This window comes from Drosophila obscura, unplaced genomic scaffold (assembly GCF_018151105.1).
Source record: "Drosophila obscura isolate BZ-5 IFL unplaced genomic scaffold, ASM1815110v1 contig_185, whole genome shotgun sequence".
NCBI lineage: Eukaryota > Metazoa > Arthropoda > Insecta > Diptera > Drosophilidae > Drosophila > Drosophila obscura.
Genome location: NW_024542773.1, coordinates 1,140,899 through 1,161,913, shown reverse-complemented (window position 1 = coordinate 1,161,913; position 21,015 = coordinate 1,140,899). Strand labels below are relative to the sequence as shown.

Here is a 21,015-nt window from a genome sequence, read left to right as displayed (position 1 = left end):
GGGCAGACACTCGTATCCCGGGGGAGGGTTTGAGCAACCGTTTCTGTGTCCGGGGGTGGATGCTGCAAGTGCGCTGTGGCACGTTACTTTTGGGCAGGATGAGGCCGATGATGTTGCGATGACACGTGTAAGTGCAGCCACATTGTCGCAATTACACTTATTGCTGGCCAGAGATGGGGTGGAGGAAGGGAGGCCGCTTGGGCGGACGGGTAGATGGACCTTGCCCTGGTGCTGTTATTAATTTGCTGCGTTTTGTTTGTTGTTTATTTCGAGTGGGATTTGCCTTGGCCCCTGCCCACCCACAGTGCGGAAACGTGACCTCGGCAGGTTTTTCCTCTGACTGGTAATGATTTCCCACCCACCCAGCAACCAGCACGCATCCATCCCATCCCATCATCATCATCCTTTTGCCTTATCTTTGTCATATCGTTGTGGACTTATTAGCGCAAAATGAGCACCAGATCTCATCGTAGGCCGTCATCTCGAAATATTTCCGACACTTTGGTTGGATTTTTTTTTGTTGTTTCCTCCACCCCAACCCCCAACCCCGGACGCGTACATGGACACCCATTGCTACTACTAGTCCGTTCGTTTTTTGCCGTGCCGTGCCGTGCCGTGCCGTGCCGTCCGTGTGTACGTGTTTTGAAGTGGGAAAGTAGCTTGTTAAACACTTAACGCTTCCATTGGCAGGGGTCTTCGCTCTGCCTGTCTGCCTGCCTGTCTTCGGGCCGGGCCGGGCCTCTGTCATTGGCCACTGGAGTGGAAGAGTAATGGAGCGAAGAGGCGCTCAATTAGAAATCGATTGCGGCAGCAATTAGCCGATAGCCAAGCCAGGTTGAGACATCGGTGGGAACGTATCGATCGGAAATGAACGCCCCCGCCACTTGCTCCACATTCCATTCTTTATATTTGATGGAAGATAACAAAGTTAATGAAATTATGGTTGCTATTATGAGAGCTTATTGGAAATGCATTTGCAATTTAATTTGTATTATTATGATTAGAGAAAATAAGTAAAAATAATAATTAATGCCCATTGCATAGAGTACAGACTCTTCCCTTCTATTATTTCAGCTCTTGCATTTCCCTAGCTCTACTTAGCTCTGCTATAGCGAATCGAGTTGATGTCGAGACTAAATTAAACTAATTTCAAATGATGAAAAACGGTGACGATAATTGAAACACTTTTCCCCGTTAACTTCACATTGAAGCCAAGTCATAACTCATCAAACAATTAGGCAGCACCGTCTAACGATTTCTTGGCCAAAGTGCTGTCATCATCCAATCCAATCCAATCCAATCCAGTACAATCCCCATTCAGTCAGTCTCAATCCCCAATCGCCAATCCCCCACTTCGAATCCAAATCCAAGGAAGAGGGCAATCTGCTGGATCCGCACTGAATGAAGCCTATTATCGCGTTTTGAAAGGCGTAATTATCGCATGACAATCCAAACAGAATGTGTATATTTACTCAATAAACATTATCGTCGATCGTACAGATTGGGCAACCCAACACCGACCACAATCTCAGACCAACCCAACCCAGTCCAACCCAGTCCAATTCAATTCAATCCAATTTTCAGCTCCCACACAACGAACTCGTTAATAATAACACGATTCCATTGGACTCATCGTGGGAGAGACAGAGAGAGATAGAGAAGGAAAGCTGCCAGAGTGTTTGTACATTGGAAAATTAGTCATTAGGAAACTTTTTGTTGTTGCTGTGTTGTCTATGGATTTCCTGTAAACTCTGCGGTTGAGAATTACAGTTTAGGCCTCAATTTCATCTGGGAATTTCCTACCATAAGTTGGATCAGCAAAAGACTCGATTTCCCATTTGATTTTTAGTAACTGGAACTGGAACAGTTTCCCTGCACAAGATAATGTATTGCATAGATCATCAAAATGTTGGGTTCAATTTTTTTGCTTTTTAGGCGTTGCAACTTCTCTCAGCATCAGCACTTAGTTGCAGCACAAATGTAGTATCTATCAAAAATCATTGAATAAATTACGAAATTCTATTTCATTCCTAGAGATTCCTGCCAATAATTCATAAAGATTCATTGCATAAAGCTTCCCCTGTAGAATCTCTCCGATTGTAATTACATCTAACCAATTGCCGGGGCTATAAATACACGATGGCACTTCCATAAACGATAAACTGTTGGCCATATACGGTCGCTCGGTCGGTCGGTTGGTCTGTCGACACTGCCACTCGGCAGTGCATTCAACTCGGGAATGATTTGAGGAACCGAGTGGAGCAGTAGAAGTAAATGGGTTAGGCTAGTGCGATGGGATGGTGGATGGAATCGGAATGGAGCGGATGACTCACAAGCTCTAATAACGAGCATGAATCGCCGCCACGATCAGCCTAATTTGGCGACTGTGGCAAATTCTGGTTAATTTGCGACCAAAGCCTTTCAGTTTTTCCCTCTCTGTGTGTGTGCAGTGTGCACTGTCGAACAATTTGAATAGTAGAGGAATACACTCGCACGTACATACATACATATGTACATACATATGCTGGCGGCAGGGGGAAATATAATTAAAAAGGTGTTATTATATTTTCACGCCTCGACTGCGCGGAAAAGTCAACAGACAGTCAGTGCTGGATGGCGACTACTACGAGTACGAGTACGAGTACGAGTACGAGTGGGCCCATACAAAAAACAAAAAACGTCAACGACTCCGACAAATTATTTGCAGAATCATCAAATTAAAGGTTTGATGTTGATTTCAACAAGCAGCTCCCCGCAGCACGGGCGGGCCGGGCCAGCCAGGCGCAGGGGGCACGGCAGGGCAGACCCTTGCTGGAGAAGCGACTGCATATACACATACACATACACATACATATGTATATATTTATATTTATATGTAGTATATTGAAAAACTGAATAGTCATGCCATGCACCGGTCCCAGCAGCCCTCGAGTGTCTGTATAATTTTCGTTCGTTCTCTCGAATTGGCTGTCATAAGTTTTGAGTAGAAAATTGGTGTGCAACCAGCAACCAGCAACAAATCCGATTTCAACCGTCTGACAAAGCAAACACAGTATTCTCCTTCTTGCTGCTGCTGCTGCTGCTGTTGTTGTTGTTGTTGTTATTCTCCTTGCCGTTGCCCTCAAGTGTGGCAGCGGAGCAAAAGGATTTCTTGATTGCGATAATGAGTTATACTTAATTTTCTTGCACCAAAACCGAGCCTGAGAGCCCGAAAAATACCCGAAAACCCAATTGAAACAGAACGGCCACTTGAGCTGCCAAGGCCAAGGGATTCGAACGGGTTCATAAATGGAGAAGCAGAAAGATGTTCCACTTATAGGGCGCAATCAGATGAACAACGACAGGACTGTGGAGCTACTAGAGGAGTTAGTAGGAAGGTTAAAGATTTGTTGGCTATAGTGAATCCCACAGATTCTGGATAAACATTTTGAGCATATGAAATGGGATAATTTGTAGTCTACTAGTTGACCCGATCGCTTCCCGCGCTTCGCTTACTAAATGCATTTAATGTTTAGGAATTCATCGAAATTAAACAATGTTAATCAGCCTATACTCACACACAATACGTTACTAGACGAATTTTTAAATGTTATTAACTATACAATTGTTGTGACTAGCGCCCTTCTAAACATTAATCTTTTGGACCAAATTATAAATTTTTTTAATTAATTGGTTTAAATCTTGAGAGAAAACTAATAAATATAAAAAAATGAAATAAACTTTTTTATCAGAATACGATATACTATGCATATAGCTATAAAAACAAAATCTATCACAAAATGTTCTGCTCACGATGCACAAATGAAATGAAAAAGGCCTTCAAACACACAGATTTCCATTTCTAAAAATTATTAACTTTAATCATCTATTTATATTACAAATAATCAAATCTGTTTGGAAAGCAATGCCATCATTGGCACATTAGAAAGAAAACAGCTCCAATTGCCACGCATATGCGGACACACCGATTTATTCCTGCAAGTGCAGGCAGGATATAAGGCTCTATTGTGCATAATCAATCTCTGAGAAGCGTATCACGGGACAAGTCTTTCCTGTGTTCCAAGCCAGCTATTGATGTATTCCTTGCAGGCAGGATACGGCCTAGAAAGTCAGCGATGTCCACGAATCGTTTGCAGACACAGTCAAAAGTTTTGAAATTCAGTGTCGATGCAGCCATTAAACCAAAAGGGCAAGCGTTGGATAGCAAAACTCACAAAGCTTAGAACAAATCAAATTCTATTATGAAATTACTTTAAGAACAATATAAAGAAGAAATTAAAAATTAATTTAAAAAGTCGCGTGTTTGGTTGGGGCATTCAGGTAATATTTGTTAGGGATTTGGTGTTCGATACCGTAATAATCCAATATGATGCTCCTTTTAAAGACAAACAATTTAATGAGCCGGAGACCTACGAGCTCTATACAGAGTATTTATGATATACGTATTTTAAAGAGTACTTAAAAGTTCAAACTGTTAATCTATGTATATTCAAAGCAATCATCACCATTATGCCGTTTCATTTGAGAGTGAGAGTGGGAGTGGAAGTGTGGCGGAGGCCAACTAATTTCCTGTCTGCCGTTGAGTCCATTTGTTAAAAAAGCAAAGCGAAATTTTGACAGTTTCATTGTTTGTACTAGAAGACATCGGGAGGCGGCGGCCTCTAAAAGGGTTGGCTGGACAGGATTACACACCGTAGGTACGAGTGGATGGGGGCAAAAATTAGGCGCGGCCGTTGTTCAATTAGAGCAAAATACATAGTTGCCGCGACCAAAAAAAGCGGACATGGAACTCGTTCCCTGATTGATGGTCATTCATGGCTGGCTGCCATTGATTGATGGCAAGCGTAGCTTCCTCTCCTTGGGGAACCTGTTTCATCTACCCCCCATTGCTCTCGTTTGGCAACCAACTAATCCACACTTTCATCTCGCTGTCTGTGAGCATATTTTTCAATTATGTCTAAGCCCCGCACAAACGAAAACGAAAACGCAAACTGAAACTGAAACTGAAACAGCAACTGAATCCAACAGATACTCGTACAATTGACATTATAAATCGCATTTCACGCTAATTTGCAACAACAAGTGGCGAGATGGCAAGAGGGCATGGTGGCATGAGGGTGGTGGGGTGGAGGGGATTGCTGTATAGGGCTCGTATTTATTGGTGGCTTAAAGGAAACTGCGGTTTCACGTTTTGGCTTTTCCAACTGCTGATTACAGAGAGAGAGAGAGAGCAACAAAATATATGTGAAAGGGAGAGGGGCAGGGGCAGGGGCAGGGGCATTCTCATTGAATGAAGTGGAAGTACCGACTGTTCAAAAATTTACAGGAAAATGCGAGCATTTTACAATCTGAGCTTGCTGCCAGGTCCCAGTGGGACCTCGGGACCGGGGGTTAAGCAGACAAACAAAACACTTACCCGGAAATAAAAAACGAAACGGGGAAACATTTTGAGAAGAAAATTAATTTTATAGATTAGAAACATTCATTGTTGAATGGATGGATGGGTGGCTGGGTGGGTGGCTTGGTGGCTGTTCCTATGTCTGCGGCAGGGGCGTGAACGCTTTCGAACCGGGGCAATGAGCCTTGTCATCTGCCCCCAGATCGGTACTGAAGTCCACCCGCCCTCCTCTCAGGTGGGCGCTACCCACCTGCAGGCGTAATTGAAGAATTGTCAGCGAATTATGGTCGAATAATGGGGCACACGGATTGGAGCTGAAGCTGCTGTTCGATGTTCGATGGTCGGGGGGGCAGGGAGGGAGGGGCGGGCTGGTCACAGCATGATCCAGACTATTTATATGGCACAGTCGGAGCTGCCAACTTAACCCGCAAAAGTTGTGCACTTTATCAACTGTTGCAATTCGAAGGCGTGGCGCCACGCGGCGTCGCCTGCATGCGTTTGACACTTCAATTGGTTGGTCGCGCCTCACACAAGCGAAACAGGCAACAGCAACGCGGCAACAGAAACGCGACAACAGCAACGCGACAACAGCAACGCGACAACAAAAAACGCACCAGAAGAAGCCATGTATGGCCGCCAATCCGAAACTGGAATACCCTATAGAAGAATCCGAAGGAGATCCCCTGGGTTCCTCCATCCTTGAGTGAATAACTCTTTTTTGCATTTACGATGGATGCCTGGCTCTACGTATTCCTCTTGTTTTTCTTTGAGTTCCAATCACTCGCCCAATCAATCCACCAAAACCATCGATGGGCAGGGCATACACGTCAGATACATAACGGCGACGACGAGAAACTGGCGGTTGGTGGCGAATTTGTGGGGGGGTGTACTGTTAGTTTGTGGGGGGTGTGGTTGGTGGCAGGGTGGTGTCACGGGGTAGGCGTGACACGGCGCCCAAGTCCCGGTCCCGGTCGCAGTCCCCGTCCTGGAGTCGGTTTTGGTCTGGCTTCGACTGGCTTGTGGCACACGCAAATCAGACAATTTGTATCCAGCGGTGAATATAATTGAAAAATGATTGGTTTACCATTAATGAAAATGATGATGACAACGACAACGACAACGGCAACGGCAACGGCAACGACATTGATGTTGACTGTCAGCGACAGGCACCTGCAGTTGTGTCTTCGATTGTTGGGTCAATCGGCCATCGAATGCCCTCTCGATAATGATGACGATAAGAGCTGTGCTATGCCGATGATGAGGTTATTAAAGCCTTTTGTCACTTGCTGACTGGACTCCTGCCCCTCTGTGACCGCACTGCGAGTCTACACATCGGTGATTGCATATATGATTTGTTTATGCTAAAGGAGCTTTATGCTAGGAGCTCGTGCAGCGAGCAATTTAAATGTAAATAAAAGTATGAATCAAATACTTCAACCCAAGTCTTTTGATTCGAGTTTGGCCAATTTTGATTCATTTAAAAATCGGCTTGCTTGCGATTCTTGTCAAGGTCTCTGACCGCTTTAAGTTGAGCCCCTGGCGATGGGGATAGTACGTAGCTTTCGCCTTTTGTTGGCTCTTAAAGCACGCCCCCCACTCTACTCCTCTCCACCCACTCGTTTCATAATCTGTGTCACAGCTCGATTCACTTTCCGCATAGAGGCACGTCCATCGAGGAATTTCTATTTGGCCTAGCTCGGGGAGCACCAGGAACGCACTCGACATTGTTGGCGTTTAGGACTTATTAACATTAAATCGCTTTAGTTCAGCAGATGGGCAGATGGGCAGGCGGGCGGGCAGGCGGCGGCTGTCGCTTCAAATTGGAAATTCCTTCATTAATTCTAATAAGATTATTAGTTGCCCGCCTGCTCTGCGCAAAGCCCGAGAGAGGAAGGAGGGATGCCTGCCGGCGCGCCGTGGCCCAATGATAATGATGATCAAATAATTTTTGTGTCTCGACGTCGGTGCGGGATTTGTATTTTGACACCTCGAAGTCAACTCCAATCAGCGGCAAATCGTCCGCGATCCTATGTCGGCCGCAGGATAATGGTTATCCGGGGGTACTTGCGGTCGGCTGCCCGACCAAACGAACGACCGACCAAACGAACGACCGACCGACCAACCGGTCGTGTGAAATTCACAAAGAGATAGTTGCCCCGGAAACCTCCCCCGCTTTCACATATCCAGAGCAGAGCAGAGCGGAGCGGAGCGGACGCTCGAGTAAATCCAATAAGCATAAGTGTGCTCCGTGCAAGTCCCGCGAGACCCGATACCCGGCCTGGCCTGGCCTGGCCTGGCTTGGTCCTTCCCTGAGACCATTGAGTGCGAAATGAATGAAATTAGCGCGCGTTAATCATAAACAAACTGATGATTCCGAGAAGCAATGCTCGTGGGTGTGGGTGTGGGTAAGCGACTTGGCTCCGAGGGTGGGATGATGATGAGGATGATGACGATGATGGTTTCCCGGAGCAACCCTTTGCAGAGCTGATCGGAACCCTCCACAAATGGTGTGTTTGCGGGAAAACAAAGCGACGACATAACAAGGCAAAACAAACAAACAAACAAATTGCAACAGTTCTCACAGTCACAGTGAGTGTGGGATGCACCCCGCCCTCTGCCATCTGCCCCTGCCCCATCCTGTCTGATGTTGATGAGCAAAATGCGAACGGGGCAACCTGCTGGGCCGGCACGCGTTCGCAGACTGTGGCTGTGAGGCCGTGCACTTGCCAATTTGATGATAACTACTCAACTGGGAAACCCGAATCAGTGCCACATCCTGCGACGTCCTGCAACGCTGCTTCGCGGCTTGTCTCAAGCTGGGTGCCACTTGCCCGTTGTGGGTGCGCACTGCGCACTGGATGTGCTTGGGTGGGATTTATATGTTTTATTTTGCAGATGGAATGTCTTTGGCACTGCCATGAATTATGGAAAAAACGAAGCGTAAAATGTGGAACTACCTTACATTCGATCCCTGTAAATGGAGTGCCCTTAAAGGATCTACTAAATGGACGCATTATGGACTGAGAAATCAATTTAACCAAGCTAGCAACTAGCAGGGGCTCTGTATGCCTGTTTGGGGGACTTTAAGCTGATTCTTCATGCTGACTGCCATCGGAAGAGCCGAGTTCTAATTCCAATTTTCAACTTCCAGGCCTAAGATCTGCTAGCTAGCAGCCATTGATGATTTATAAATTAATACAAAATTTAAAGGAAACAATTAAGCAGCTTGAAATCGTTTCAGTATTGGAATGAATCTTTTTTATTTCTCTTTAAAGACCAAACACCGCAAAGCCATTCCTCACAATTCTGCCAAATGTAATAATCATCGTATAATCATATATAGTAAAAAGATTAAAGTCCCCCTTCGTTTCCACCCATATTTAATGGTCTGCCCTTCTGCAATGGCAGTTCCAATTCCAGTTCAATTTTATTTATTGACTTGACAATTACCCAGAAGTACTTGCTGCCCCATTCGATTAGTTAATGCGCAAACCACTCGCAATGTAAATACGAGTATTGCATGCGACTTTTGGCATTGTCTAGCCACAACAACAGCCAACCCCCTCCCACCGCGGCATTGCCAATGTCCGCGTCCAACCCCCCTTGAGTGTACGCTCTTTCAGCGCGTAATTAGAAAATCGGCCCATTAATCATGATGCATTTAAAACATCATTTGAGTGTAATTAATAGTTCAGCATTTAGCAGTGGCTGTGGCAGTGACTGTGGCAGCAGCAATGGCAGCAGCAGCGTCCAATGTCAAGTAAAGGTCATTAATATGACGCGACTGTACGCGGGGAGTCAGTCCGGACTGACTCCAAAGTCAAGCCTTTAGTTCCGTTCGTGTAAATTACTCGCGAGAATGAAAAAAAATTAAAAAAAAAAAGAACCAAGGAAGAAAAAAGCGCCAACATTTTGCATTTACATTTCTTAATCCGCAAAGCTCCATGCAAAAAGCCCTACTATTCCCTCACACTCTCTTCTCTCACACCTTGGGGGGACTTTGAATGAATGAATGAAACAAAAGCTCAAATGAAAGCTGGAAATTGAAGAAAGAAAATGGACAAAAAGACAGAGAAAGGGTGAAGAAAAAAGCAAAAAAATTCCGCGAATGTCAATTGAATATTGCATATAAAGTGCGGGATGCCGTTATGAAATTTCCACACGCTTCGAATGGCTGACTGACTCTGACTCTCTCTCTTGCACTCCCTCCCCACTCACTCACTCACCTTGTTCGAGTTGATGAAGTAAACCAATAAAGGCCGCATCGCATGCCGCCGCAAACAACCTCAAAGCCAGGCCAAATCCCCTCTATACAGACAGACAGACAGACAGACAGACAGAGCACACAGATGGGGTGAGTACCCACACACATGGATGCAATTCGAATGCAATTCTCATGCACATGTCACCTGAAAAGGACGAGCACGAGTCCTGCGAGCTGCATATGCAATTTGCGCAATTTTGCAGCACCAGTGAGCAAATATTTGAGCCTTTCCCCTCCTTGCTTGGGTCCCGCCACCACAGCCGGGTATCGAAATGCTTGCCATCCATCCCTACCCAGACCCACCGCTGGCCATTGAGAATCTTTGATTGGTTACCAATATTTTAATTATGGCCAAGAGTTTGGGCGGAATGGGGGGGAGCTGAGCCCTACCTTTGTTCAAGTGCAGCCGCCTGGGTGGAAATTCGGGAAATTGGTTTGACAATTGCGGCTGGAAAGGGTTAAGCAGCTCGAAGATCGCTGCTGGCAGAAGGGTGCGGGAATAACTCCAGATAACTCCATTTACGCTGAAGAGTACGCAGCTAGGAGGTGTGGCTGTTCATTGATCAGTGGATATATGTGAGTATATATATGAGAGACATGTGCACAGGTATCACAGTGGAATATCAAGTGTTAAGTATCATTCATTCATTGGGCAATCCGTTGAAACGTAAGCGAACTCCTGCCCTGCCCTTCCCTGCCCTGTCCTGTCCATCCTCCCAAGCGAACTGTGACCTCATCATCGCTCAATTTGGCTGGCCAGAAATTTTATAGTTCGATAAATCAAAAGCGTTTCCACCCACCAGTCATGTCAGCCACTAGCCAGCTAGCCACCCAGCCGGAGAGGACAGGACAGGACAGGACAAGTGGGCGTGACAGTCGCTAGGCGGCATGGCATCTTCAGTCTCGGTCCATAAAAATGTCCAAGAGGTCCACTGTCCATTGTGCACCCCTTCAGGCATTCATTCATGCACCCGTCCTCGGACTCGTCCTCGTCCTCGGACTCGCACTCGCACTCTCGTATAATAATAAATTTTCAATCAGCAAATTGATGTCGTGATTCCCAGCGTATTGGCAACCAGAATAGGAATTGTAATCGAACTTGATATGGGAATGGTCTAGCAATCATTTAGCAGCAGATTGTCCAGGCTGTTATCTATATTAAAATGGTTGTCATTATGTGGCGCTTCCCCCTCCCCTGGTGATTAATCTGTTGGCCATCCACTTAATACGATGACAGCTCTATGATAATTAAATTCTGTTTAAGATTAACCCCATATTTTGCGGCACTAGAAATGGAAATTGCTGCCCCCGCAATTGGTTTGATTTCCCAGCGCAAACCTCGCCATATATATATAGGGATGCCAGCGAAAGGAGGGATCCCACCTGCACCTAGCTATCCGCCAGACGTACTTGTAGCTACGGCAGAGTTTCGGTTATCGGCAAATTTCCGTTTTGGAAATTTATGGCATTTCCCTCTTTGATTTCCGCACTCAAAATGGACGCCAGTCCAGGCCAGACCAGGCCAGACCATAACAGCCTAGCCCTACCATGGTATCATAATGACGATTGAATCTGGATGATGGCCTGTGATGGGATGTTGTTTCTGTTGCCGGTACAGAGCGGGCAACATACAAGGGGCTGTGACAGCCAAGGGTCGTGGGTTGATGGCGGCGGCGGGGGGGGAGTGGCGGTGCTGGGGCTCCAAATTGCAAAATGATATAATTCAATGAGAGTTGATTAAATTATCAGAGCTGCCGTTGCTGGCTACCGGATGGTTGGATGGTTGGATGGTAGCTGCTGGATGGCTGCCTCCTGGTGGCTAGGAGCATCGTTGACACTCGCTCGCTCTCTCCCTCTCCCTCTCTCTGTCTCTCTCTCTTTCTCTCCCTGTGTTCCAGACCCTGGCTATGGCCCTACAAGGCGGACGTTGCCTGTGTGCCTTGTTAATGAAATTTTCCGCTCCTTTGGCAGTTGCAGCATCTCTTCCTCTGAGTATCTGTGTATCTGGATCTACGCTGCGTGTGTGTGTGTGTGTGTGTGTGTGTACCTGCATTGTTTCCATGCGTGTGTATGTGTGTGCCTGCTATTTATTATTGCAAAATGTTGCTATTGCCTCTGCAGCTTCTGCCTCCAGTGCTGCTGCTGCTGCTGCTGCTGCACTGCTGCTGCTGAGTCTTTTGTCTGTTGTTGCAACTGATGATGATGACGTTGACGTTGCATGATGAAATAACAAACCGGATTAATTTGATTTCGTAGGCAGCCCAGGCCCAAGCCCAGGGCTCAAGTCCACAGTCGAAGCCAAAGCCAAAGCCAAAGCTGTAGCCGGAGTAGATTAGAGGAGCAGCGTGGCCCTGCCCCAAGTGAAGCTGCCTCTTTGTGTGTCCCTGTGTCTCAGTGTGTGCTCAAATTAATTTGACATCAGTTGGCAGCCCTCTCGAGAACAGTGGCAGGCAATTTCAGGACTCAGACTGTTTGCACTGTTTGCAGAATCTCATCTTTAATCGGAGTTGTTCAGCCGGAAAGCGCTCCACGAGTCCTTGCAAATGCCCGACACATCCCTACGGTGAGTCACACTCACGACAGTGCGTTTCAAAGCAGTAAGCTTGTGCATCAATGCTGCAAGGAATATTTCTTTCCTTCGCTGCATGCCTTAGCGTTGCGAAACGCACTGTACAACTGAAAGTTGGCTTTGTTCGCCAGCTCCGACTGGCAGCGGCACTTTGCCAAATTCCGTCAAAAGTTGTAAATTTCCTGGGCTGCAACGGAACGCACTGAGTGGCTCCCTCTTCCCCTGCCCCTGCCACTGTCCCTGCTCCTGCCAGCCCACTCTGGCATTTGGATTTTTGGGGCTGCCAATTGCTCATGCAACCCGATTTATGAGTATCCCGAGAGCCAAGGCGCTGCTCCTGCTCCTGCTCCTGCTCCTGCTCCTGCTCCTCCCCTGGTAGGCATCCAAAACTGGCGACAGAACCAAAAGCCAAACCACTTTATCTTCGTTTTGTAAGGGAAAGAGAGCCCCGTGCCACGCCCTGGTGTCCACTTAACCCGCGCACGATTTGTTGCGATTTGTTCAATCCGTGTGAAAAGGAATTGGGACTGTGACTGTGACTGGGACTTGGACTCGACTCTTGGCTCTTGGCTCGTGCCATGGCAGTGGAATTTCCAGCAAAAATGTCGCCACAATGGCACCCGCAAGGCAGGGCAGGGCAGGGCAAGGCAAGGCATCTCAGGATTCCCTCTGCCCTCGCTGCCACTCTGACGCCCCCTGCTTTGCATATTTTGCTTTTTTTTTATTATAAATTTTCATTCTGGACGAGCAGGCAGCCACTTCAGTGAGTTCTCGTCCTTCGTCGAATCCATTTTGCCGGGCAATCTTTACGCCCTGTCTCTGTGTCTGCTGCCTGGTCTCTGGTCTCTGGTCCGTCTCCCCCCTTTTCGTACATGACTAATAGCAGAACTAAACGATTTGATGGACCAGAAAAATGATGACTTCTTTTTCGGTGCAGAAGCAGGAGCAGAAGGAGCAGAAGGATGAGCCAGGATGGGTTTTTCGAGGGTTGCAAGTCCCTTCTCGAGTTAAATCCTTTGCCCGACTCTCCCCTCCCCCACTCTCGCTCTCTCTGCATATAGAGTGGGTTCCGTTCCTGTGTCCGTGTCTGTGTTTGTGTGCGTGTGTGCAAATCCTTTTATTGTGACAGTTGTTGTTGCTGGGCTGCTGCCTCCTGCTTTTGTGATCAACATTTAATGTTTTCTTATTATTCGTATTACCAGTCGAGAGACTCGAATCGAGAATCGGTTTAATGTTTTGGAAGATAATCTAATTTGGTCACTTATATGCGAATATGTATATCATTTGCTATTATGTGTGCAGGAGCACCACCGCTCAAGTGTGTCTGCTGTGTGTGCTGTGTGTGCTGTGTGCTGTTTGGGTCTGCTTGCTGGCGATTGTGTCATGTTGTCATCGCCAACAATGGCCACATTCTGCTGGCAGTGGCTTAGCCAAATGGGGGCCAAGCCATATACATACCCTTGGAGATTGGGCAGCCAAAGAGGTTTGTTGAGAGAGTGCACTGGGAATAGGCGACAGGAAATCGAGGCCAAGTGCCCTAGATTAGTTGGGGAAATTAACCCTGAAGAAAAGTAGCAACAGTTTTAGTTTGATTTGAAGTCGAAGCATCAACTACTAAGTTCTGTAGTCAGATCCCTGCACAACTTTGCATATACTTCTACACTGATAGAAAAAAGGCATAGTAAAAATAACTACAATAGGGATGGGTACGTCAAGCAAATATCGATATTGACCTAAATCAAAATATCACATAGAATATCATATCAAGATATGATATCGTAATGAATATCGCCATATCGCCTTGAATACGATAAACGATATTATCGAGCTATATATTTTTATAGTTTTAATAGTATTTATTTACAATGTTTTATAGTATATATATATACTTATATATAAAATATAAGTATTAGACTGAGGCGAAAGTTAAATCCAAAAACAAATTTATTACAACAAAATCAAAAATATAATATTCTTCAAGAAAAAATAACTAGAATATAAGATGAGATCCTTTTTTGCTTTTTTTACCTATGTATATGCTAACACGTAAAAAGTTAACCAAATGTTAATTTGTCCAACCTCCGTTCCAAACTTTAATTGTGACAATTTTTCTGGCATTAGACGATTCAAAGTGTCCACCAGCAAGAAAATAGCGTTCGCATGGAACTGACGTAGCTACAATGGGTAATACATCAAGTGCAATTTTGTAGAGAGCAGGATATGTATCCTTGTTTGAAGCCCATACTTGTAGGGTTCGATTTTGATCTGCCAATGACGACGTTAACTAGTGAGACATTTCATCCCTTTCGTGCATACTGGAGTTTGCTGCTTATGGAGCCAGTCACCATTTGCCAAAACGAAGTTTGATTGTCGTCAACGTCCTTGTTTTCTTTTGTTTGAGACGAGAAAATATGTCGATATATCGTAAGAATACGAGTTTTCGGCTAATATCGCTTTGAATATCATATCGTTTTGAACTTAAATATCGCATTTAGTATCGATATAATATCGATATTGCCATATCGATACCCATCCCTAAACTACAATCATATTTGTATTTAAAATGCCATTTTTAAATACAAACATAGTAAAATTAATAGAATTCACTTTGATTCAAATATAAATGTATTAAAAATGCTTCTTTAATACGGTCATATTTAATCTCAATACAAAACACTTCAAAATAAATATAATATATTAAATTTGTAGTTTAATATGTTTCATATTTAAATTGAATATTATTATGACTTGATTTCAAAATTTTTCTTTAAAAATCCTAAGGAAAAACTTTTTATTTTAAATATTCCATAGTAAATGATATCAAATATTTTTTGTATTTATTTTAACTATGTTTATATTATTTTTTTATGTCCCTCGAATTCCCAACTGGTTCCAGCTGCTGCCGCCTTGAATGCACGTAAATTATCTTAGCGCAGGGACATAATCACAACCAATGCAGCCTACTCATGTTGCGACTATTTCTAGTTGAAAACTTTAACCAATTCACACCATGAGGACTTGAAATGTAATTTGCGTACGCAAAATAATAACCAATTAGTTAAAAATGAATATAAATATAAATATGAAACATATTAGATTTAAATATTAAACATATTAAATTTAAATATGAAACATAATAAATTTAAATATGAAATATATTAAATTTGAATATGAAACATATTAGATTTAAATATTAAACATATTAGATTTAAATATGAAACATATTAAATTTAAATATGAAATATATTAATATCAAAATTTAAGTGAAAAATATTCAATTTTAATACAAACACTCTTGGATGAAAATCAATGGCATAAATATTAAAATCTAAGTGAAAGTATTAAAATTTCAGGGCTTTTTTCTATCGGTGTAACAATCGAGACTCAAAGCCAGACATATCCATAGATCCTTCGAATAATTTTGGGTTCACCTTTGACAGAAATATTTGTGGTTTTAATCGGCATAAAGTTGATTGATTACACTGTGCGACAAATGTGAATCTTTTGAATTTACTTTGCACGAGACAAAATTTAGGTTGTGGGCCGTGATGAGTAGATCACTTCTCGTACTTAGAATTTGCAAAGTACCCCCAAAATCTTTTTTAAAAATTCAAAAACCGCAACTCGATGACTGTTTGCATTTTCATAATTTTTACTCAGAACCTGCAGCGCGGATATCCACAGAAAGTAATAGGTTGACAAGAAAATGGTGGCACCTTTCACAGGATTTTTGATTCGTGGTAATAGAATGGATATATCTGAAGATATAGCGACTCAAAGTTGAAGTTTTCTATCATTGAATCACAATTCAATGAAAAACTAAATCCAATCCAAGATGAATCCTTAAGTCTACCCCCTAAACATAAACAATACTACGCCCTTGGGTTGCATGCATCAATATGTGTAAGGAATCTGTCTCTCTCTCTCTTGTCTCTCTGTCTCTCTCCTTTTGTGTGTCCACAGCAGCTCAGCGGTTTATGGTCCAAGTATTAGCATTTAAAAAACATTCCATTTACATTTTTTCAATTTGGATGAGTTTTTTATTTAATAATTTGCAATTTGCATGCCATTTGGCTGCGACCGGAGAGCATTAGCCAGCATAGCAGAGGTCAGCGCGTCCATATGGCAGCAGCACAGCGCAGGACATGAACCCTAAATTTTCTTTTTCCTTTTACTGTTTATCTGTTGTTGTTTAAAGGTAAAATAAAATGTATTAATGGCGTTTGGTTGATTGTTTCAGGTCTGGTTCCAGAATCGCAGGGCCAAATGGCGAAAGACCGAGAAGGTCTGGGGCGGCAGCACCATCATGGCCGAGTACGGGCTGTATGGGGCCATGGTGAGGCATTCGCTGCCGCTGCCGGACACCATCTTGAAGTCGGCCAAGGAGAACGATGCGGTGGCGCCCTGGCTACTAGGTATGGAACAGAAATGTAAATGCAACAATCATATCGAAACTATCAAAACTATAGTCCACATTTCCCCCTGCCCGTCCCCATCCCCACCCCTGCCACAGCCATTCGGCTTTTGGCATCCATTCATTCGGGCAATAAGGAGACAAACGACACCCAAAAGGAGGGTTTAATTAAATTTTGAGCCGCACAAAGGACAGCAGCTTGGGGATTATAAAGTGCGCGGATCCCGGGGGCCGGGCTGGGCCGGGGCGAAAATTGTGAGCATATTTGGCGAGCATGTCCAACAACTAGAATCGAATCTTTTCGTCATATGTTGCGCACATTTCCCGAAATGACTTTGCGGATTAGCGGGCAGCCCTCTCGCTCGCTTTCTCGCTCTCTCTTTCTCTCTCTCTCTCTGACTGTCTGACAAGTGCCACCAGTTTGCTGCGCGGAAGGTCGCGGTGGCACTCGACCAGAGGGGGTTGGCTCCGCGCTTCGTCTCCGTCTCCGTCACCGTCACCATCTCTGCATCCGGATACGACTTCCTTTATTTGTTAATAATCGCTTAATAAATGCAAAATGCACACGCGACGCCACAAAGCAGGCAGAGGGGTTGAATTCCCCATCCCATTCCAACCCAACCCAACCCAACCCATCCCCCGATTTCGCATCCCAATGAATTTCTGCTTTATTCGGTATTTATCGTTTATCTATTTCCATTGTGTGGCCTTTGGAAGGGGGGGTACAAAACGAGCAGGAGCAGGAGGAGGGGCAAAGCAAGGGAAATGGGTTGCTGGAAGTGTGGGTTATACGCCGCATAGTTCATCGGCTTTCATCCTCCTCAACCTCCTGTCCCCGTGCCTGTGCCTGTCCTCCGCTGCATGACTCGCAAATTAATTCCCAAGTAGCCGTGGCCAAAGTTGGTTCGAGCCTTAAGTGGCTTATCGACGACTTAGCGAGTGGCCGCCCATAGTTCATCTGGGACTGGATTGTGTGCTGTTGCTGGGAGTTTTTAATTAAGTCAATATGTCAAATTAGTTGGCAATTGATGGAGCCACATGAAATATGTATTTCAGTTTATATAAATTAATTAGAAGAACAATTATGGGGGGGTGGGCAGATGCATAACAGGTACAGCTGCTGCTGCTGCTGCTGGTTCTATTGTGGTTTTTATTTATTCAAGCCATTTTCAATGATTTTCCATTGTAACTGCATCATTGGTTTTTCCAAAAAGCGCAGCACCCTCTTTTGAGAAGAGGTTTTACATAATATTTACCTATATTATTGGATTAACGATATACGCTCGAATCCATTGATCTATAAATTGTTTTTTAGCCATTAAAACTGTAATAAAACTTATGTCAGATATTGTTTATGCGGTAATCTAATAATCCATTAGCTGGATTTATTATTTATTTACTTAGTTCTTTGCCAAAATAAAACCTTCGTAAATATCCTACTTATCCACTTTAGTTTTAACATAGTTAAACCTTGCCCCATATACGCTCCTGGCCATTCCAAACGCTCTCTTCAACCCGTCCCACCTGCCCGTAACTCTACACCAGATCCACACAGAGCCATTAAACATCAAAAGCCACTTCCCTCTAACTATCTACATGTGTGTGTACCTCTCTAATCTCCATCAGGCATGCACCGCAAATCGATTGAGGCTCAGTCCGCCCTCAAGGACGATTCGGGAGTGAGCGATCATGAGGACTCGGCCGGCTCAAAGTCGGCCCACTCCGAGGAGCTGCGCTCCCGTTCGCGGGCACTCAGCTCCTCCACGGAATCGCTGAACGTGGTCAGCCCGGCGCCAAGCAGTTGCAACACCATCACCTCGACTGCACCGCCGACCTCGACAACGCCCCACGGCAGCAGCGGCTATGCGGCTGCCTCCTCGGCAGCCACCACGCCCACGGGTGCCACCACGAACAGCTCGGGATCGCCCCACATCGAGCTGGGCTCCCCATCCCCGCAGCAGTCCCAGACCCAGACCCAGGCCCAGGCCCAGCTGATGCAGCAGCACCAGAGTCAACATTACTTGTCTGGCGGTGGAGCCGCCTCGGCCACGCCGAGCTATCATCCGCTTCTGGATGCGGCCAATGCGGCCGGTGCTGGTGCCGCGGCCACCAGCAAGGACTTTCACTTGATCATGAATACGGCGGTGGCGGCAGCGGCTGCGGCTGCCCAACAGCAGCAGCAACAGCCCCAGATGCCGGCGGCGCCACCGGGCCTGCATGCCCATCATCTGGCAGCCGCACTCATGGAACACGATCCGGATGCGTTTAGGTGAGAAAGCCAAAGCTTTTTACCCTCGGATCGCGAGATCTTTTAATTAAATCTTTTCGCTTTACAGGAACAACTCCATCGCCTGTCTCCGGGCCAAGGCGCAGGAGCACCAGGCGCGGCTGCTCAACAACGGTGGCCTCTTTCTGCAGGTACGGAGCTTTGCGGCCCATGCCCAGGCTCAAGCTCAGGCCCAGGCTCAGGCCCAGTGTGATATGCTGAAGCACAACGAGGAGCACAACAACAACAACCACCCACAAGCAGGACCAGCACATCCACATGCCAATCCACATCCACATCCACATCCACATGCACACACCCACTCCCATTTGCAGGTCAACTCCAATCAGCAGCAGCAGCAGCATATCAAAATGGAGCTTACTGGCAGCGGCGGGCGGTCAATGGCCGCCTGCGAGGATGTCTGACGTCAGCAGGACATCTTCAAAATGCAGTAATATAACCACATTTCCCGCCTTCCCGCTACCCATCTTCCCTCTCACCCACACCCACACACACACACACACAAACCAAACCCGAACCAAATGAAAGGATACCATTTTTTTTGATTAGACTTAAGCAACTCAATGTCTTGGATAAGATCTGTAATCGAATATTTTAAAATGTACGCATACGTTTATTTTTAGCTGTAAAGACACAAAAACGTAATATTTTTAATAAATATTTAATCGAAATACGTTTTATTTACTATGCGGAACATCCGAATAGAATGCGGGCGGAATTAAAAATCAACTAAGAAAAAGATTTACTCGTAATTCTTAATGGATTCTTACGTGCATGGGAATACCAGCTTCAGTCCATCTCTATGTCTTACTTATCGTGGACTCTACACAGATTTCAATTTAATGACATACGATCTACACTTGGAGGCACTAAAGCGCCATCTGGCGACATGATAAGCTAAAGCGGAGCCTGGAATATATTCCACATTTTAGTTTACAGTACATTCCTATATCTACATACTACATTTCACATGTATTCTACGCAAAGTGCTGCCCATTGAGCGTATAACAGTTTCTCTGCCATTTGGCAGCACTGTTATGCCGAGTAAGTGTCACCCTCTAGAAGTAAAAGCCAAAAATTAATTCTGAATAAATTATTATTATTAATATTTTGCAGCATCGGCAGCTTACTCTCGGTGCACTGCCCCCACTATGTGTCCATGATGTAGCGCAAAAATCGATGATAGTCGATGCCCTTATCGGTTCTCGCATTGGACTTCGTGGTGTCGGTAATGATGTCCAGCTCCCGCGCCGTGAAGGAGTTCTCATTGCGATTGAGCAGCTCTAGCAACTTGCTGTGCGCGATGTAGCCGCTGCGGTCCGGATCAGCCTCGCGCAGATCATCGATGAACTCGTCATGCAGCACCATGTCCACGTCGACGGCGTTGCGGCCCAGGGCCTGTAGATAGCAGTGCGCCTGGCGCAGCGTCTCCTTGGCATTCTCATCGTGGGCATACATGTTCGCCACGAGGTCCTCGTAGTGGACATTGCCCTCGATATCAGTGACGCACTCGAGCACGCCAAAGACATGGCTCGCGTCGATGGGCTCGGCAATTGTCGTGAGCATTTTGCGCAGCTCCGAGTACGGAATGATGCCGCGTTGCTCCACATCCCAAGCCCGCAGGGCCCGCAGCACTTCTGGGGCCTTGGGTCCACCATCCACATTGGCCATTTTGCAGTACATCGTCAGCACATTCTCGAAGCTAAGCCGATTCTGGCAGCTCTGGGGCATGTTGGCATGCAGCGAAAATTGGATTGGAGCTAGTCCCATGGCGTGCAGGCAGTGGCCCACATCGCCGACTCGAATGCCAGTTGAATCGGCGGGGTCGAACATGTTGAACATCTCCCACAGACTGTGCACCAGCGGCAGCATCTCCAACAGCTCCGCTTTCTTGTGAAAGCATCCGATATCGGGCGTGGGCCTTTGTTTGACGGCTGCCTGAGCCAGCTGACTCTTGCGTTGCATGACGCTGAACAATAATTTGGAAACCAAAAAAAAATCTAAAATCTAAAACAAGACGAATTTTGTGAATGGATAAAGTACTAGGGTATGAGATGAGTATAGATTCCCAGGCCTGCCTGGA

The 21,015-nt window shown here is 45.5% G+C and overlaps 2 protein-coding genes across 2 annotated transcripts in view; one reads left to right on the top strand and one right to left on the bottom strand.

Moving 5' to 3' along the window:
* The window catches only part of LOC111072777 (segmentation protein paired), a 47,679-nt gene extending 28,343 nt beyond the window's left edge, over window positions 1–19,336 (top strand). Inside the window, 3 exon segments of the mRNA XM_041592744.1 lie at window positions 16,472–16,646; window positions 18,272–18,914; window positions 18,982–19,336. Of these exon segments, the coding sequence (XP_041448678.1) occupies window positions 16,472–16,646; window positions 18,272–18,914; window positions 18,982–19,336 (1,173 nt within the window).
* Window positions 19,337–19,611: 275 nt separating this feature from the next.
* On the bottom strand, window positions 19,612–20,984 carry LOC111072775. The gene is made up of 2 exons (XM_022364830.2): window positions 20,063–20,984; window positions 19,612–19,990 (listed from the first exon to the last, which is right to left on the bottom strand). The coding sequence occupies exon 1, from the start codon at window positions 20,895–20,897 to the stop codon at window positions 20,082–20,084; it is 816 nt and encodes a 271-aa protein (XP_022220522.2). The 5' UTR covers window positions 20,898–20,984; the 3' UTR covers window positions 19,612–19,990; window positions 20,063–20,081.
* Between the last annotated feature and the right edge of the window lie 31 nt (window positions 20,985–21,015).